The sequence below is a fragment of the Crinia signifera genome, chromosome 6, assembly GCF_055691185.1.
Source record: "Crinia signifera chromosome 6, ASM5569118v1, whole genome shotgun sequence".
Taxonomy (NCBI): domain Eukaryota; kingdom Metazoa; phylum Chordata; class Amphibia; order Anura; family Myobatrachidae; genus Crinia; species Crinia signifera.
In genome coordinates, this window is record NC_139222.1 from 257,784,712 (window position 1) to 257,803,369 (window position 18,658).

Below are 18,658 nucleotides of genomic sequence, written 5' to 3' on the forward strand. Positions count from 1 at the left end.
GGGCCCCACAATTTGTGTTGCAGTCCTGAGTATGGAACATGTTATAAGATTCCTCACATACAGTAAGTAAAATGTACAGACATTCAGGGTTCGATGTATCAAGCAGTGACAACAGTGAAGCGTTGACAAGTGGAGACGGTGCAGATGGCAACCAGCTTCTACATATCATTTTACAGAATTGACTTGATAAATGCTTCTTTAAAGCTGATTGGTTGCTATGGGCAACTTCTTAATTTGCCCCCTTCTTTACTATTTCCACTGTTACAATGGGAGTAAAACTGCTATAAGCATGCTATAAGTATAATAATGTAGAAATACTGGAGTGCGAATATTGGCGACCTACTGTATAAGGGAAATGCTAAGCATTATTACAGCGCTAAAAGTGTTTATCTCAGGCCTTGCACATTTGGCCGCACAGGTGTACACAAGTACAATAGATGCTGCTGCATGCTCTTTTGACCCATGGAGGTATCCTGTTACCAGCGGTAGGCTATTACCACATGGCAAACAATGGATATTTACCATAAGGGGCTATCCAATTATAGCACATTTTTCCTGTGCTGTAAAAGACCCTGTATTGCACAGAGACACATAGCTTCTGAAAAAAAGCCACAGACCTGTGTTTCTGAAGCAATCTTTGTGGGTTTTGAAATTAATTATTATGGATTTAGTTTCACCTGCCTGAGTCAAGGGAAACCAAACCCCTGACTAGTTCCAGCATCTGGGGCTAATAGGATAGCTGTGTGGTGTCCTCCACTATCTCCAGGCTTTGAGATGAGAACTTGATTCTAGCCAGGTCTGTATATGTTATATATACCAAAGGGCACTTAGCTCAGTTCATTTGATGTTAGATCATATGATCTTCTCATCATAATGTATGAGTAGAGTATGATGTACAGTATATTTGTGTTTGTCCATGTATCTATATATATTAGTAGTGTCTCACACCACGCTGTATCTACAGATGGACAGCTGCACTGGGAGCGGGAGTCGGCTCCGGTCTCTGATGATCTGTACTGGTACCGCGCTCCGTCTGCAGAGGTAGAGCTAGCGGCCTACGTGCTCCTGTCACTTGTATCCGGCTCCATAAAAGACATAGGCAAAGCTTCGCAGGTTGTGAACTGGTTGAGCAAGCAGCAAAATCCGTATGGAGGATACTCATCCACACAGGTGATATAATGGAGTGGGGAATTGTATTGTAGTCAATAAAGCTCCGTAATATAATAGAAAAAGAAAGTAAAGCGCCATACACACAGGACTATTTTTGCTCGGCATATGGCACCCTCTAATAAGATAGGACTCCTTAGTTAGTAGTAGTACATGTTGTTTTGTGGTCCCCCGTCCACAGCAGACAATATCACCCTGCTCTATGTAAACATTTTTCATTTATGGATAAAAAGAGGTGAAGAAAAAGGCAGTTGTTTATGGATGCACTCCTGATCCTCACGGATCAATAATTGGTTACAGTAGGTTATTCTGTTCAGATAAACCGTGGGGGTTCCTATTGTCTTTATTAAATCGGTACTTTGACAAGGATTTTACCCACAAATTTGCGAAAATAAGAAGTTAAAATATCCCAACATACAAACATACACAAAGTGAGGAAGAATAAAGATTGGTGCTGGAAAGAATTTTTAAAACGTGTAGGCAGAGTCTAATAGGATGATATAAATTTTATAATATTTGGGTGATATTCCCTTATAACGTGTGTGTTACTTTATTCTATGTCACACCGTTTAAATAGGTGGAGTCGCTTGGTTATTTACCCTGGATTTGATTCAGGATATATGTGAGTTTTTCGATAGTTGTGCTGATGTTGTTTTTTATGATTTTATTCATACAGCTTTCAAAGGTTGGTAGCTCATGTGTATTGGCCAGAGTTATTACGGCTCTATGTCACTTTCTATTATGAGTATGTGCTCACTCCTATCAATTGTGTGATTTGGCCGCAGGTTCAGCTCTATGTCACACTTATATTTTAAGGTACCTATTTTGTTCTCCACAGGAGGCTATTGATAGTCTTGTGTGTGATTTGGCCACGAGTTTGGCTCTATGTCACAGTTGTTTACCAGATAATAAGGAGGTTCTGTCACATATACATGTTTGGTAGTTTTTTGTCCAACTTAGATGGTGAGTTTAGGTGTGTGATGTGGCCTTGAATTTGGCTCTATGTCACACTGAGTTTTTAAATCTATGTGGTGATTTTAGCCGCAGGTTCAGCTCTATATCACACTTGTTTTTTAAAATGTGTGTTTTGGTTCCTCAAGGGATGATATAGATGTTCCTGTTGTGTGATTTGGCCACGAATTGGCACTATGTCACACTTATTTTAAAGGATACTCATGAGGTTTTATCATATATACATATTTAGCGGTTTTATCAGCCTTAGGCGGTAGGTTTGAACGTGTGATATGGCCTTGAGTTTGGCTCTATGTCACACTAAGTTTTAATTCTGTATATTGTATTATCCTCGAATATTGTGTGATTTGGCCTCCTTTTGGCTCTATGTCACACGTTATTTATTTATAAATCACACACAAGACTATCAATAGCCTCCTGTGGAGAACAAAATAGGTACCTTAAAATATAAGTGTGACATAGAGCTGAACCTGCGGCCAAATCACACAATTGATAGGAGTGAGCACATACTCATAATAGAAAGTGACATAGAGCCGTAATAACTCTGGCCAATACACATGAGCTACCAACCTTTGAAAGCTGTATGAATAAAATCATAAAAAACAACATCAGCACAACTATCGAAAAACTCACATATATCCTGAATCAAATCCAGGGTAAATAACCAAGCGACCCCACCTATTTAAACGGTGTGACATAGAATAAAGTAACACACACGTTATAAGGGAATATCACCCAAATATTATAAAATTAATATCATCCTATTAGACTCTGCCTACACGTTTTAAAAATTCTTTCCAGCACCAATCTTTATTCTTCCTCACTTTGTGTATGTTTGTATGTTGGGATATTTTAACTTCTTATTTTCGCAAATTTGTGGGTAAAATCCTTGTCAAAGTACCGATTTAATAAAGACAATAGGAACCCCCACGGTTTTATCTGAACAGAATAACCTACTGTAACCAATTATTGATCCGTGAGGATCAGGAGTGCATCCATAAACAACTGCCTTTTTCTTCCCCTCTTTTTTGATCACTGACCCTCAGTTGGTCAGGATAGCACCCCCGCTACACAAAAATTAAAATAGCGGTTAGAGCCCGACAATGGGCCTTATTCTGATCGGTGCGGCCCGATCAGAATATGCGGCCGCGACCGTGCAGGCGAATCCCCGCCTTCCATACGGATCGCCACCTGCCGTCCGTACGCGGATATGTGGCGATCCGCATGAAATTGGACGGAGATACGCCTCCTCCGTCTTGGGAGCAGCCCCTGCATTCGATGGTCGCCGAACATCGAATGCAGGGCCGCACGCTCCACCAGGTCCCGCCACACAAGACCACACGGACACTTGTCCGTGTAAAATCATGTATGGGAGCGGGCAGCTGACATCCGGCGATGTCAGATGCCCGCCCCGTACCCACGCGTCACGGCCTCATTACCATGCATACGCCCCGCGTTTGCATGGGAACGCCCATGAAACGCGGGGCGTATGCATAGGGTAATGAGGCTAAGTAGCCCCTCACGCCCCTCTACGCCCCCTGTGCGGCGTATAAAGAATCCGTGCGGCGAAATCGCCTGCACATGCGCAGAGTGACCTCTGCACATGCGCAGACGATCAACATCGGCGGTCCGTCCGCATGCGGGAATATCCGCACCGATCAGAATAAGGCCCAATATAGGGCAGAAAGTGAACCATTTGAGTGCAGAACCCCCAAAACCCTCCCTGTCCAGTTTCATTTATGGATAGCAGGGCGCTACTATGTCCTGTCTTTCATACTGGCACCTGCAACCGTTGGTGAATCCACATATAAAATAGCCCAATCTTGCTAATATATTAACCCACTAGTGCCTGGAGATTATCTGCAGTCACAGTGCTACATACATAATGTTTCCATATATGGCTAGAGGGCGGCCAATGTCCTACCAGAATCATAAATGACACCTGCACACATGGTGACTTCCATATTTGGAGGACTCCTCTCTTTCGGAAGGTGAATCCTAGTATAATTTGTATGGTGGACAAGGCATGTAGGAAAGATGAGATCCAAGTTTAGTAGGAGACAGATTCAGGCTGGAATATTAGTCAACCACATTAGCTTCTGCATAGATCTTAGGGGGATATGTATCAAGCCTTCTAAAGGGTGGAGAAGTTGCTCATAGAAAGTATTTAGATCATGCTGTCATTTTACAATATGTTCTTCAAAAATTGTATCTTAAAGCTTTTTTTTTTTGCTATGTTCAACTGCACCATTGTCTAGAAGGCTTAGTACATATCTCACTTGTTTTGGATATTCCTCTATTTGCATTTCACCTCCACCTAATGAAATACTTGGTATAATCCCCATAATCAATATCAGTGCATATGTGAATTAGCCCTATCCCCATTACTAGATATCTGTCAGACAACAGGTGTATCTGCACAAACACATAGCCCACAGTTCCAACCTCACATCCTCCAGTAACTTCTCCTGCACAGACAGGGCCGGCGCCACCACTAGGCAGCTCTAAGCATTTGCCTGGGGCGCACCTGGAGGACGGCAGTTCGCCCCTCACCCCCAGCGAACTGTGTAAAAAACTTGCGGCCCCGGCGTCCCTGCAGTGCTGCTGGAGCGGTCAGGGGTGTCCGTGCCGCAGGGGTACCTGCGGCGCCGTCATGTGTATAAAGCTGGCTGCGGCCGGCGGGGTCCCTGTAGTGAATAGAAAATAACTAGCGCCATGCGCGCGGCGGCGCGGGAAGCGCTAGTTATTTTCTATTCACTGCAGGGACCCCGCCGGCCGCAGCCAGCTTTATACACATGATGGCGCCGCAGGTACCCCTACGGCACGGACACCCCTGACCGATCCAGCAGCACTGCAGGGACGCCGGGGCCGCAAGTTTTTTACACAGGTACCAACCCCCCCTCCCCCCGGCACCGGGGCGCCCCCACCCGACTCGCCTGGGGCGCTCCGGTGCCTTGCACCGGCCCTGTGCACAGGAACAGCTGTTGCCACTGAGTTCCGCCCCTTCAGTCTCAAGTAGAGATGCAGCTGAGTTCTGGCTGTACTGTCAGAGCCGGCCCTAGCCAATATGATGCCCTAGGCAAAATTTTGCCTGGTGCCCCCTAGCACTGCCGCTAATTCCACCTCTGATCCAGCACCAATAACCCAGCAGCACAGATCACAGCAGCAGCCAATAACACCCACCATCCACCGGCATATCCATAATGGGTTCAAGGTTTGCAGTGCACACTGGGGGCCCCACACACTGTACATCTTGCACCCATTTCATTTTACTCACCTCTCAATCGCTCTGGCAGACCAGCGGTAATGATCACTGGGAAAACGGCTGCGTAGTGACCAATATTCACATTATACAGCGAGTAGTGACCCAAATTCACATTACACAGGGCGTAGTGACCCAAATTCACATTACACAGGGCGTAGTGACCCAAATTCACATTACACAGGGCGTAGTGACCCATATTCACATTATACAGCGAGTAGTGACCCATATTCACATTATACAGCGAGTAGTGACCCATATTCACATTACACAGGGCGAAGTGACCCATATTCACATTACACAGGGCGAAGTGACCCAGTCACATAACACAGGGCGTAGTGACCCATATTCACATTATACAGCGAGTAGTGACCCATATTCACATTATACAGCGAGTAGTGACCCATATTCACATTAGAAGAGAAAAAGAAAAAGATGTCCTGTGTCGGTGCACCGTTATGGATAGAAATAAAATCTAACTTTTATTAGTACATTTAAGAACTGCGAGATAAAACCAAAATACAATAACAGACAGGGGTAGGATATAACACTATTAAAACTAAGGTGGCGGGCAGACTTTTGTAGTGTAATGTGATTTGTGTACTGTATTTCACTGAGAACCATGTGCTGGTGGTCCGTACAGGGGATAACCTGTACGGGCCACTTACTGGTGTCTTGGCACCAGAGGGTTAAATAACCTCTTACTGTGTGCTCAATACCAGTTAATTGGTAGCCAGGGAGACAGTGGGATGTAGTGCCACGGCTACTGAGAATAATATCACAATAATTTCAGTGACCACCGTCCCTGGTTAGTAGGTGCCCCTTGAGAGTGCACTATGTCTGATTGCACTTATTGCTCACATTTGGCTATAGTTTTGCCTAAAATGGAGTCTATGTGCTTAATCCGAAGTGCCTCCAGGTGGGTCCACTGTGCCAGTCCTATGGAGTCGCCTCCAGGGGGACCTGGCTACCTCGACCAGTCCTATGGAGTCGCCTCCAAAGGGACCTAGCTGTTAGCAATATGAAGCCCTTATAAGGGCTGGAGCGATAACGCACAGGTACAAATTATTTCAACATAGGTATGAAAATAAACAAAACTACAATCGTCTGCCCGCGCACCGCTAGCCGGCACGCGCTTCGCAGATTACAGCTTCCTCAGGGCCTCAGGCCCTGAGGAAGCTGTAATCTGCGAAGCGCGTGCCGGCTAGCGGTGCGCGGGCAGACGATTGTAGTTTTGTTTATTTTCATACCTATGTTGAAATAATTTGTACCTGTGCGTTATCGCTCCAGCCCTTATAAGGGCTTCATATTGCTAACAGCTAGGTCCCTTTGGAGGCGACTCCATAGGACTGGTCGAGGTAGCCAGGTCCCCCTGGAGGCGACTCCATAGGACTGGCACAGTGGACCCACCTGGAGGCACTTCGGATTAAGCACATAGACTCCATTTTAGGCAAAACTATAGCCAAATGTGAGCAATAAGTGCAATCAGACATAGTGCACTCTCAAGGGGCACCTACTAACCAGGGACGGTGGTCACTGAAATTATTGTGATATTATTTTCAGTAGCCGTGGCACTACATCCCACTGTCTCCCTGGCTACCAATTAACTGGTATTGAGCACACAGTAAGAGGTTATTTAACCCTCTGGTGCCAAGACACCAGTAAGTGGCCCGTACAGGTTATCCCCTGTACGGACCACCAGCACATGGTTCTCAGTGAAATACAGTACACAAATCACATTACACTACAAAAGTCTGCCCGCCACCTTAGTTTTAATAGTGTTATATCCTACCCCTGTCTGTTATTGTATTTTGGTTTTATCTCGCAGTTCTTAAATGTACTAATAAAAGTTAGATTTTATTTCTATCCATAACGGTGCACCGACACAGGACATCTTTTTCTTTTTCTCTTCAATTGTCTCAAACCTATGTCCGAGGTAGCACACCCCTATCTGCAAAACCGTTTGGTCTAGTATACTGTAATAAAGGGGGTCCTGTCTATTACTGTGTCTTGTGCGACCCACAAACAAACTCCCTGTATCCCTCCATATTCACATTACACAGGGCGACGTGACCCAGTCACATTCCACAGGGCGTAGTGACCCAAATTCACATTACACAGGGCGTAGTGATGCATATTCACATTACACAGAGTGTAGTGACCCATATTCACATTATACAGCGAGTAATGACCCATATTCACATTACACAGGGCGTAGTGACCCAGTCACATTACAAAGCACGTAGTAACCCATAGGACTTTTTCACACACTCCGGCTCCTGCCGGGCGGCGAAAACCTGTACGTCCAGGATGCCGTGCAGCACACGGCAGTTTAGAATGGAGGGGATGGTCACAGCCCGGCAGCCGTCCCTTCCAGTGGTGGGATCCGGCTGCAAACATGGCCGTCCCATGTGAATGGACACAATAGTGTCCATTAACAACTATTGTGCATGGCACGGCTTTTGGCCGTGCGGGATTTTGCTGCCCGGCAGGAGCCGGAGTGTGTGAAATAGCCCATAGTCACATTACACAAAGCGTGGTGACCCATAGTCACATTACACAGCCCATAGCATACTTGCCTATCTGACCTTCTCCTTTACCTAGCTCCCCACAGGTGATGGCAATTATACATTACCAGGGAAGTGCAGGAACAGAGCATTTTCTCCCGCATGGAGAGGGTCAGGTAGGCAAGTGAGGCCCATAGTCACATTACTTAGTGACCCATAATTACATTACACAACAAGAATTATATACAGCTCCGGAAGAAGCGTTACTCCGGTACTTTTGTAAGTGGAAAAAAAACAGTCTGTGCTTTATTCACAGTGCTGAGGTCCTGCAATACTTTTTGATTGGTTCATTTAAGTAAGAAGCATTAAACACTTTTTGAGGAATTTTAAAGTTTTACTACAAGGATTTTTACTACACATATAGCAAGGGCACCCACATTGTTGCATTGCTTCAGCAGAGTGCTGGCTTTTCTGGAAATATATATATATATATAAGTTGAGGGAGGGGTTCCCTTTTGTCCATATATATATATATATATATATATATATATATATATATGTCAAAAAAGAGGACAGGAGGGGCGCTCCATAGTGCATAAATGACAGTTTTATTAAAATGATCATAAAACCACTTTCAAAAAAAGAGACAAACAATTGCTTGTACCATAAAAAAGAACGCTGTGGGCTGGGTACCACAAGGCTTTTGTATATACAACACGACCCGGCAAACTCCTACCAGCCGTCCGGAGCACTATCGCCAACCAGGATCACCCACTGGGAACACCGATGGTGAGAACAGCGTGTCGTTGGAAGCCGTAGGAACAGAGGCGTGCAGGGGAGCCGGGTACACACACAGCAGACGTCACAGGCCTCACCCTAACTAGTTTCGTAGTAAAACTTCGTCAGAGACGCCCTCTGACGAAGTTTTACTACGAAACTAGTTAGGGTGAGGCCTGTGACGTCTGCTGTGTGTGTACCCGGCTCCCCTGCACGCCTCTGTTCCTACGGCTTCCAACGACACGCTGTTCTCACCATCGGTGTTCCCAGTGGGTGATCCTGGTTGGCGATAGTGCTCCGGACGGCTGGTAGGAGTTTGCCGGGTCGTGTTGTATATACAAAAGCCTTGTGGTACCCAGCCCACAGCGTTCTTTTTTATGGTACAAGCAATTGTTTGTCTCTTTTTTTGAAAGTGGTTTTATGATCATTTTAATAAAACTGTCATTTATGCACTATGGAGCGCCCCTCCTGTCCTCTTTTTTGACAGATCCATTGCTTACTCCCAGAGTCCAGGGAGTTTGGAGGAGGCTGCAGTCCTAAAAATTGGATTTAGTGCTGACTTGCTAAATCAACCTGATTACCAAGTTCTTCTAAATTGGCTGGAGTAGTTGCACCTGTCAGCGCCGTTGGTCCACTACCTGCTGTCATATATATATATATATATATATATATATATATATATATATATATATATATACACCATATGTATATAATAGTAAAAGTTGACAGCAACACACACATTCTGGCTGTTCCCCACACACAGCAGATTCATGCACAATATATAACAAACGCACAAACACACTCACACTCGCGGGTTCCCAATCCCTATATCCATTACCTTCAAGAGTCATCAGAGTAGACAGGGCTGCTGCAGCACTTGTCCTCTCAGGCCCAGGCAAAGTCGTGGGCGTGGCCTAATCACGGATCCCGTGGCCACGCCCCTTTTGAAACCCTCTTGTGCTGAAGAAGCGCAGGTACCGCTAGCAGGCGGGGGAGGGTGCACTGCTGGCAGAGCTTAGGGGGGAGCCCTCTAGCCTGCTATATACCTCTGTCAGTGTGCGCTGTCCCAGATATGGCCCTAGGAATGCTTGAATGCCCCTAGGCCACACATGTCCAAACTATGGCCCTCCAGCTGTTGTGAAACTACACGTCCCATCATGCCTTGCTACAGTTCTGCTATGAGGGAACGTTAAAACTGTGGCAAGGCATGCTGGGATGTGTAGTTTCACTGGAAAAAAGTGGGGTCTTGCAGTAGGATGCAAAAAAAAGACTGATTTAGTCTTACCTGGGGCACACTTTGATATGATGTGTGTTAAATTTGTTAGAGTTAGGAATTAACTTTTATTATCTGTTTTCTTAAAAGGAGAGGGTGACAGTTGTCACCTTGGTCTGCACCTTGTATTTACAGGGTGCAGATGTTAATAATTTAATGTTACACACAAGTATCTTTGTCAAATGTGATTTTTTATATATTCAGATATTTATCATTCATTAGACACAGAAAACGTTTCTTTCTCCATTTGCGAGAATATTTGAATACAAATGTTCCAGATGTCCACAGGGAATTGCCTCAAAGGGTTTGTGTGAATGTCACAAAGGCCCTTTTGCTTATATTGTAATCTTGTGACGCACCTATATTTGGCAATTACTGTTTGCTTCCCACCTTACTCTGACTTTGAATTTATATTTGCTGATGTGCATATATTCTTTGTGAAGAAATAGAGTGAAAGCAGAGTTAAGTGTTTTTGTTTCACCGTCCTCCTCTTCTGCTTTCCAGCATCTTAAACCAGTATCAGATGCTGGATGAGAGAGAGGTAGGGTGGTGTTTCCATACACTGAATTAGAATAGTATCACAGGGTTGGCTTCTGCTTGTCCAGTGGCGTAACTATAAATTTTGCTCCCCCCTGCCATAAAATTTTGTGGCGCCCCCCTCCCCATATAAAAAATACAGTGCACTCCGAAAGAGAGACATGTCATCTCACAAGGAATGGGCATGGTCACACAATAGTAATCCCATTCCAAATTACACCACACAGTAGCACAACAGAACCAGTGGCATAACTAGCCATTTGGTACCTTGTGCCAGAAAGGGAATTGGTGAGTGCCCCACCACCCCAAGTAAAATAGGATAGTGCGCGCCGAACGCGCGCGGCAAAATTTAGGAGTGATGCTTCATGGGGAAGGGGCGCGGCCATCTAAAAGTACTAATAACATTGTAATGCCCATTATGTATTATGCCACACAGTGTAATGCTCCTTACACAATATGCCACACACCATAATGCCCATATATTACGACACACATTATGCTTCACGCAATGCCCCGAGTACACCTACATACGACTACATAATGCACAGAATTACCGACAGTAGTAGCGCTGCTTATATATATATATATATATATATATAACAACTCCTCCTTGGACTGGCACTTCCACGGTCTTTGATGCTCAATAATACAATGTCACACCAACTGGATTGCGACGTTTCGAACTTTAATCAGTTCTTCATCAGGCAGCGTACAGACATTAAATAAAGAAATAAACTGACCTTATATCCCCTGGTCTCCTCCTCGCGGCAGACGCCGGTCATCCACGCCCTTCCTGTTCAGGATCCGGAAGCTCTCACCCTCCGGAAGACGCTGTTCAGGGTGGCTATGGTTAGCTGCAATTACAGAGAAACAAATGAAACAAAACATAATAGCAAAAGTAAACTCCACCACTGAAGTGATTAATACATAGTATCAAAAAGTTAAAACCAACACTGTATTTTGGCATTATAAAAGTCTACGACTTTTGTGTATATTTTCCTGGTGAAAAAAGTTGACTGTGCAGAATGTCGACTATTATTTTACTGTACACAATATTAATTCTTTTTAGTCTAAACACACATTTAGATTCAACTGTTCATTTAACCCCTTGGGTCTCACAGTGTCCAACAAGTAAATCCATTTGGACTCTAACTTTAATAATCTTTTATTCCTGTCACCCCTTCTGTGGTCATCCGCTATGTGGTCAATAACCATGTGCTTGAAGGTGGCCATGGAGTGTTTGGCCTCCGCAAAGTGCCTGGCAACCGGCTGATACGAGGTTTTACCACTCAGTGCAGTCCGTATTGCCATCCTATGCAGTGCCATCCTCTCCTTGACCGTCCTCATGGTCTTCCCCACATAGCAGAGCCCGCAGGGGCATTTTATCAAATACACAACGTAGGTGCTATTACAGGACAAAGGATGCCTAATTTCATACTTTTTACCTGTATGGGGATGTGTGAAAAATCTCCCCGTCAGCATGTGATTACAGGTAGTACAACCTATGCATGAATGGCACCCATTTTTTCTACTTTGTACTCCTTTGGCAGCTAACATGTGCTCTGTGACATCTGTCTTGACCACCCAGTCTTTTATATTTTTTCCTCTCCTATAACATGGCATTACTCTGCTGTTTTTGAGGCTATTTAATCTCTTCTCTTGTTGTATGATTGGCCAGAGTTCTCTAGTTCGGTGTTCAATGGTGTTATGTGCTGTGTTATAATTTTGCACCCATCTCACTATTCCCTGTTTGTTGTCTTTCTGTTTAGATATCAGGGTGGCTTCTCTAGTAGTGTTTTCCACCCTGGCCCTTGCTTCTTTGATGATCTTATTAGAATAGCCTCTCACTTTAAATTTCTCTTCCATCATGTTAAGGTCAGAGTCAAGCTCCCTCTCGTCACTGGTGATCCTCTTTACTCTCAGGAGCTGAGAGTAAGGAAGGCTATTGATGGTAGCTCTAGGATGACAGCTGTCTGCCCTGAGCAATGTATTCCTGTCTGTTTCTTTGATAAATATTGATGTTTTAATTTTTTTATCCAGTACAGAAATATTTACATCCAGGAATGTCACCGTCTCGAGGCTAAGAGAGTATGTGAACTTTATAGTACTATCTCTCCCATTGATGTTTTCTACTAACTCTACAAATTCATTATAACTGCCCCGCCAAAACAGGATGACGTCATCTATGTACCTTCTATAAAAGTACACCTTCTCTCTGACGTCCCTAGTAAAGAAGAATGTTTGTTCGGTGACATCCATGAATGCATTAGCGTATGTCGGAGCGACATGAGAACCCATAGCTACTCCTGCTTTCTGCAGGTAGTAGCGGCCATTAAAATAAAAGTAGTTACGATGCAACACAAGATATAACAGTTTCATGAAAAAATCCAAATCTGGTCCCACATAATTTTCGTTATCTGTCAGCAGGGACCTGATGGCTGACATACCTTCCATATGTGGAATATTTGTGTACAGGCTGGAGATATCCAAGGTACACAACCAAGTGCCCTCCGGCACCTCCCCCAATTCCTGGAGTAATAGTAGTAATTGGGTTGTGTCCTTCAGATATGTCCCTCCAGCCTGTACACATGGCTGTAGGAAAAAATCACAATATTTGGAAACATTGTCAAATAATGAATCCCTGGCGGATATAATTGGTCTCCCCGGCGGATCCACAAGGCTTTTGTGGATCTTGGGGAGACTATATAACAGGGGGACCCTGGGAAAATCCACAGAAAGATACGTCTTCGTATCCTCATCCACGATTCCCTTGCTACATGCACTGTCCAGGACTGCATCAACCTCAATTTTAAACATGTCAGTGGGGTCCTTATTTAGTCTCTCATAGACCTCTTCATCTGACAGCTGTCTATAGATTTCTTCGGTATATTTTTCCACATCCATGGCAACAATCCCTCCCCCTTTATCTGCCGCCCTTAGGACTATGTCCTTGTACTGGCTTAGGTTTTGTAAAGCTGTCCACTCTGTCTGTGTCAAGTTGTTGTGACGAGGCTCCGCCTTCTTTTGGCTTGCCATTACTTGTACATCTAGGGCTTTCATAAAACTCAGAATGGAGGTATTCTTGCTCACGGGGTCAAATTTAGATTTTCTTTTAAAGGTTGTTGTTGTCACGGTAGTGGGTAATTCTTTTGGTTTTTGTTCAAAATATTCCTTTAATTTGAGTTGTCTGCATAAACGGTACTGGTCAACTTTCCAATTAAAGCCGTCAAAATTATTAGTCGGCACATATCCCAAGCCTTTATTAAGGACTGCCAGTTCTGATGTTGTAAACGTCCTTTTTGAGAGGTTATAGACCGCATTCACTTGCGTCCCCTCTTCACTTTTGCGGTTGAGACGCTTGCTTTGGCCCCCTCTCCTCGTCCGACCGCCCCTGCTCCTCTGCCGGTGCGGGTTCTCACCCCTAAAGGGGGTAGCTGTCCCAATAGGGCCCGCTCCGGGATGGAGACCGAGACGTCCTCTGGAGAAGAAACTGGTAACAGCAGCAGTACTGGAAGGGGGAGACAGCTACCCCCTTTAGGGGTGAGAACCCGCACCGGCAGAGGAGCAGGGGCGGTCGGACGAGGAGAGGGGGCCAAAGCAAGCGTCTCAACCGCAAAAGTGAAGAGGGGACGCAAGTGAATGCGGTCTATAACCTCTCAAAAAGGACGTTTACAACATCAGAACTGGCAGTCCTTAATAAAGGCTTGGGATATGTGCCGACTAATAATTTTGACGGCTTTAATTGGAAAGTTGACCAGTACCGTTTATGCAGACAACTCAAATTAAAGGAATATTTTGAACAAAAACCAAAAGAATTACCCACTACCGTGACAACAACAACCTTTAAAAGAAAATCTAAATTTGACCCCGTGAGCAAGAATACCTCCATTCTGAGTTTTATGAAAGCCCTAGATGTACAAGTAATGGCAAGCCAAAAGAAGGCGGAGCCTCGTCACAACAACTTGACACAGACAGAGTGGACAGCTTTACAAAACCTAAGCCAGTACAAGGACATAGTCCTAAGGGCGGCAGATAAAGGGGGAGGGATTGTTGCCATGGATGTGGAAAAATATACCGCAGAAATCTATAGACAGCTGTCAGATGAAGAGGTCTATGAGAGACTAAATAAGGACCCCACTGACATGTTTAAAATTGAGGTTGATGCAGTCCTGGACAGTGCATGTAGCAAGGGAATCGTGGATGAGGATACGAAGACGTATCTTTCTGTGGATTTTCCCAGGGTCCCCCTGTTATATAGTCTCCCCAAGATCCACAAAAGCCTTGTGGATCCGCCGGGGAGACCAATTATATCCGCCAGGGATTCATTATTTGACAATGTTTCCAAATATTGTGATTTTTTCCTACAGCCATGTGTACAGGCTGGAGGGACATATCTGAAGGACACAACCCAATTACTACTATTACTCCAGGAATTGGGGGAGGTGCCGGAGGGCACTTGGTTGTGTACCTTGGATATCTCCAGCCTGTACACAAATATTCCACATATGGAAGGTATGTCAGCCATCAGGTCCCTGCTGACAGATAACGAAAATTATGTGGGACCAGATTTGGATTTTTTCATGAAACTGTTATATCTTGTGTTGCATCGTAACTACTTTTATTTTAATGGCCGCTACTACCTGCAGAAAGCAGGAGTAGCTATGGGTTCTCATGTCGCTCCGACATACGCTAATGCATTCATGGATGTCACCGAACAAACATTCTTCTTTACTAGGGACGTCAGAGAGAAGGTGTACTTTTATAGAAGGTACATAGATGACGTCATCCTGTTTTGGCGGGGCAGTTATAATGAATTTGTAGAGTTAGTAGAAAACATCAATGGGAGAGATAGTACTATAAAGTTCACATACTCTCTTAGCCTCGAGACGGTGACATTCCTGGATGTAAATATTTCTGTACTGGATAAAAAAATTAAAACATCAATATTTATCAAAGAAACAGACAGGAATACATTGCTCAGGGCAGACAGCTGTCATCCTAGAGCTACCATCAATAGCCTTCCTTACTCTCAGCTCCTGAGAGTAAAGAGGATCACCAGTGACGAGAGGGAGCTTGACTCTGACCTTAACATGATGGAAGAGAAATTTAAAGTGAGAGGCTATTCTAATAAGATCATCAAAGAAGCAAGGGCCAGGGTGGAAAACACTACTAGAGAAGCTACCCTGATATCTAAACAGAAAGACAACAAACAGGGAATAGTGAGATGGGTGCAAAATTATAACACAGCACATAACACCATTGAACACCGAACTAGAGAACTCTGGCCAATCATACAACAAGAGAAGAGATTAAATAGCCTCAAAAACAGCAGAGTAATGCCATGTTATAGGAGAGGAAAAAATATAAAAGACTGGGTGGTCAAGACAGATGTCACAGAGCACATGTTAGCTGCCAAAGGAGTACAAAGTAGAAAAAATGGGTGCCATTCATGCATAGGTTGTACTACCTGTAATCACATGCTGACGGGGAGATTTTTCACACATCCCCATACAGGTAAAAAGTATGAAATTAGGCATCCTTTGTCCTGTAATAGCACCTACGTTGTGTATTTGATAAAATGCCCCTGCGGGCTCTGCTATGTGGGGAAGACCATGAGGACGGTCAAGGAGAGGATGGCACTGCATAGGATGGCAATACGGACTGCACTGAGTGGTAAAACCTCGGATCAGCCGGTTGCCAGGCACTTTGCGGAGGCCAAACACTCCATGGCCACCTTCAAGCACATGGTTATTGACCACATAGCGGATGACCACAGAAGGGGTGACAGGAATAAAAGATTATTAAAGTTAGAGTCCAAATGGATTTACTTGTTGGACACTGTGAGACCCAAGGGGTTAAATGAACAGTTGAATCTAAATGTGTGTTTAGACTAAAAAGAATTAATATTGTGTACAGTAAAATAATAGTCGACATTCTGCACAGTCAACTTTTTTCACCAGGAAAATATACACAAAAGTCGTAGACTTTTATAATGCCAAAATACAGTGTTGGTTTTAACTTTTTGATACTATGTATTAATCACTTCAGTGGTGGAGTTTACTTTTGCTATTATGTTTTGTTTCATTTGTTTCTCTGTAATTGCAGCTAACGCTGGGTCACCATAGCAACCCTGAACAGCGTCTTCCGGAGGGTGAGAGCTTCCGGATCCTGAACAGGAAGGGCGTGGATGACCGGCGTCTGCCGCGAGGAGGAGACCAGGGGATATAAGGTCAGTTTATTTCTTTATTTAATGTCTGTACGCTGCCTGATGAAGAACTGATTAAAGTTCGAAACGTCGCAATCCAGTTGGTGTGACATTGTATTATTGAGCATCAAAGACCGTGGAAGTGCCAGTCCAAGGAGGAGTTGTTGTATGCAGATACAGGACGGAGCACTCCGGCAGTTGTGAACGGAGAGGAGAGTGCCAGCTCATCGCAAATATATATATATATATATATATATATATATATATATATATATATATATATATATATATAATGCACACAGTTACCGACAGTAGCAGCGCAACTCATACTGTATATATTGATCACACCAGTTGCCGATAGTAGTAGTATCATAACTTATACATAATGCCCACACCAGTTGCCGACACTAGTATCGATGCCTATACATATGCCCACACCAGTTGCAGACAGTAGTAGTGCTGCCTATACATATGTCCACACCAGTTGCAGACAGCAGTAGCGCTGCCTATACATATGCCCACACCAGTTGCCGACACGAGTAGTGATGCCTATACATATTCCCACGCCAGTTGCCAACATGAGTAGTGCTGCCTATACATAACACCTACACCAGTTGTCGACAATAGTAGTGTTGCCAATACGTAACACCCACACCAGTTCCAACAGTAGCAGTGTTGCCCATACATATGCCCACACCAGTTGCCGACACTAGTAGCGCTGCCTGTACATATGTCCACACCAGTTGCCAACACTAGTAGCGCTGCCTGTACATATGTCCACAGCAGTTGCCAACACTAGTAGCACTGCCTGTACATATGCCCACACCAGTTGCCAACGCTAGGAGTGCTGCCTGTACATATGCCCACACCAGTTGCCAACGCTAGTAGTGCTGCCTGTACATATGTCCACACCAGTTGCCGACACTAGTAGCACTGCCTGTACATATGTCCACACCAGTTGCCGACACTAGTAGCACTGCCTGTACATATGTCCACACCAGACGCAGTACAGTCACATTTTACTCAAGTAGATCAGGGCACTTCAGGCTGGCAGCTCATCCTGTCCTTCTTTTTTCCATTAGACGCTGGGACATGTCAGAACTCCCCCACTAGCGAGCCGGCGCTCCATCTAACTGGGACGCGCGAGCGTCCCACACGCACGCACGTCCCTTTTTCCTGGTGGCAGGGGACTTGAACCCTGCCCGTCTCGGCTTCACGGAGTCGGGCAGGTTTAGGGGGGAGTGGAAAGGTGGGATCAGGCGGCATGGAGCACCGTAGTAAGGGGACGCATGCGCATCTGTTGCGCACACGTTCCCTTGCGGGGGATGGCGGCTGGCAAATCTACCACCAGCCCCTGCAAGAATGACGGGCACTCCATCTGTGTATATATATATATATATATATATATATATATATATATAGATAGATAGATAGATAGATAGATAGATAGATAGATAGATAGATAGATAGATAGATAGATAGACAGACAGATAGACAGACAGACATACATATACTACACACACACATACAGATGGAGTGCCCGTCATTCTTTCAGGGGCTGGCGGTAGATTCGCCAGCACCCAGAAGGGAACGTACGCGCACGAGATGCGCGTGCGTCCCCTTACTACGATGCTCCATACCGCCTGATCCCACCTATACAGTATAATTATATATATATATATATATATATATATCTATATATATCTATATATATATATAGAAATATATATATATATCTATATATATATAGATTTTTTTTTAACTAGTACTGGTGTAAAAAAAAAAACACACACCTCTGTTATTAACAAGCGCTCTCTCAGCGCTCCCTCTCCTGCTGGCTTTCCGGCTCCTCTGGCATCACCAGGCTCCAGCGTGTGACGTCACACGCATAGGAGCAGCTGAGGCAGGGACCAGCAGACACTGCTGCTTCCCCTGCCTCAGTCTGACTGACATTACAA

The 18,658-nt window shown here is 44.6% G+C and overlaps 1 protein-coding gene across 1 annotated transcript in view; it reads left to right on the forward strand.

The window, feature by feature from the left end:
• The window catches only part of LOC146009246 (alpha-2-macroglobulin-like), a 115,396-nt gene that overhangs the window by 80,036 nt on the left and 16,702 nt on the right, over positions 1 to 18,658 (forward strand). The window contains exon 29 of the mRNA XM_083149413.1: positions 965 to 1,170. Within this exon, the coding sequence (XP_083005539.1) occupies positions 965 to 1,170 (206 nt within the window). The remainder of the gene's footprint in view (positions 1 to 964; positions 1,171 to 18,658) is intronic.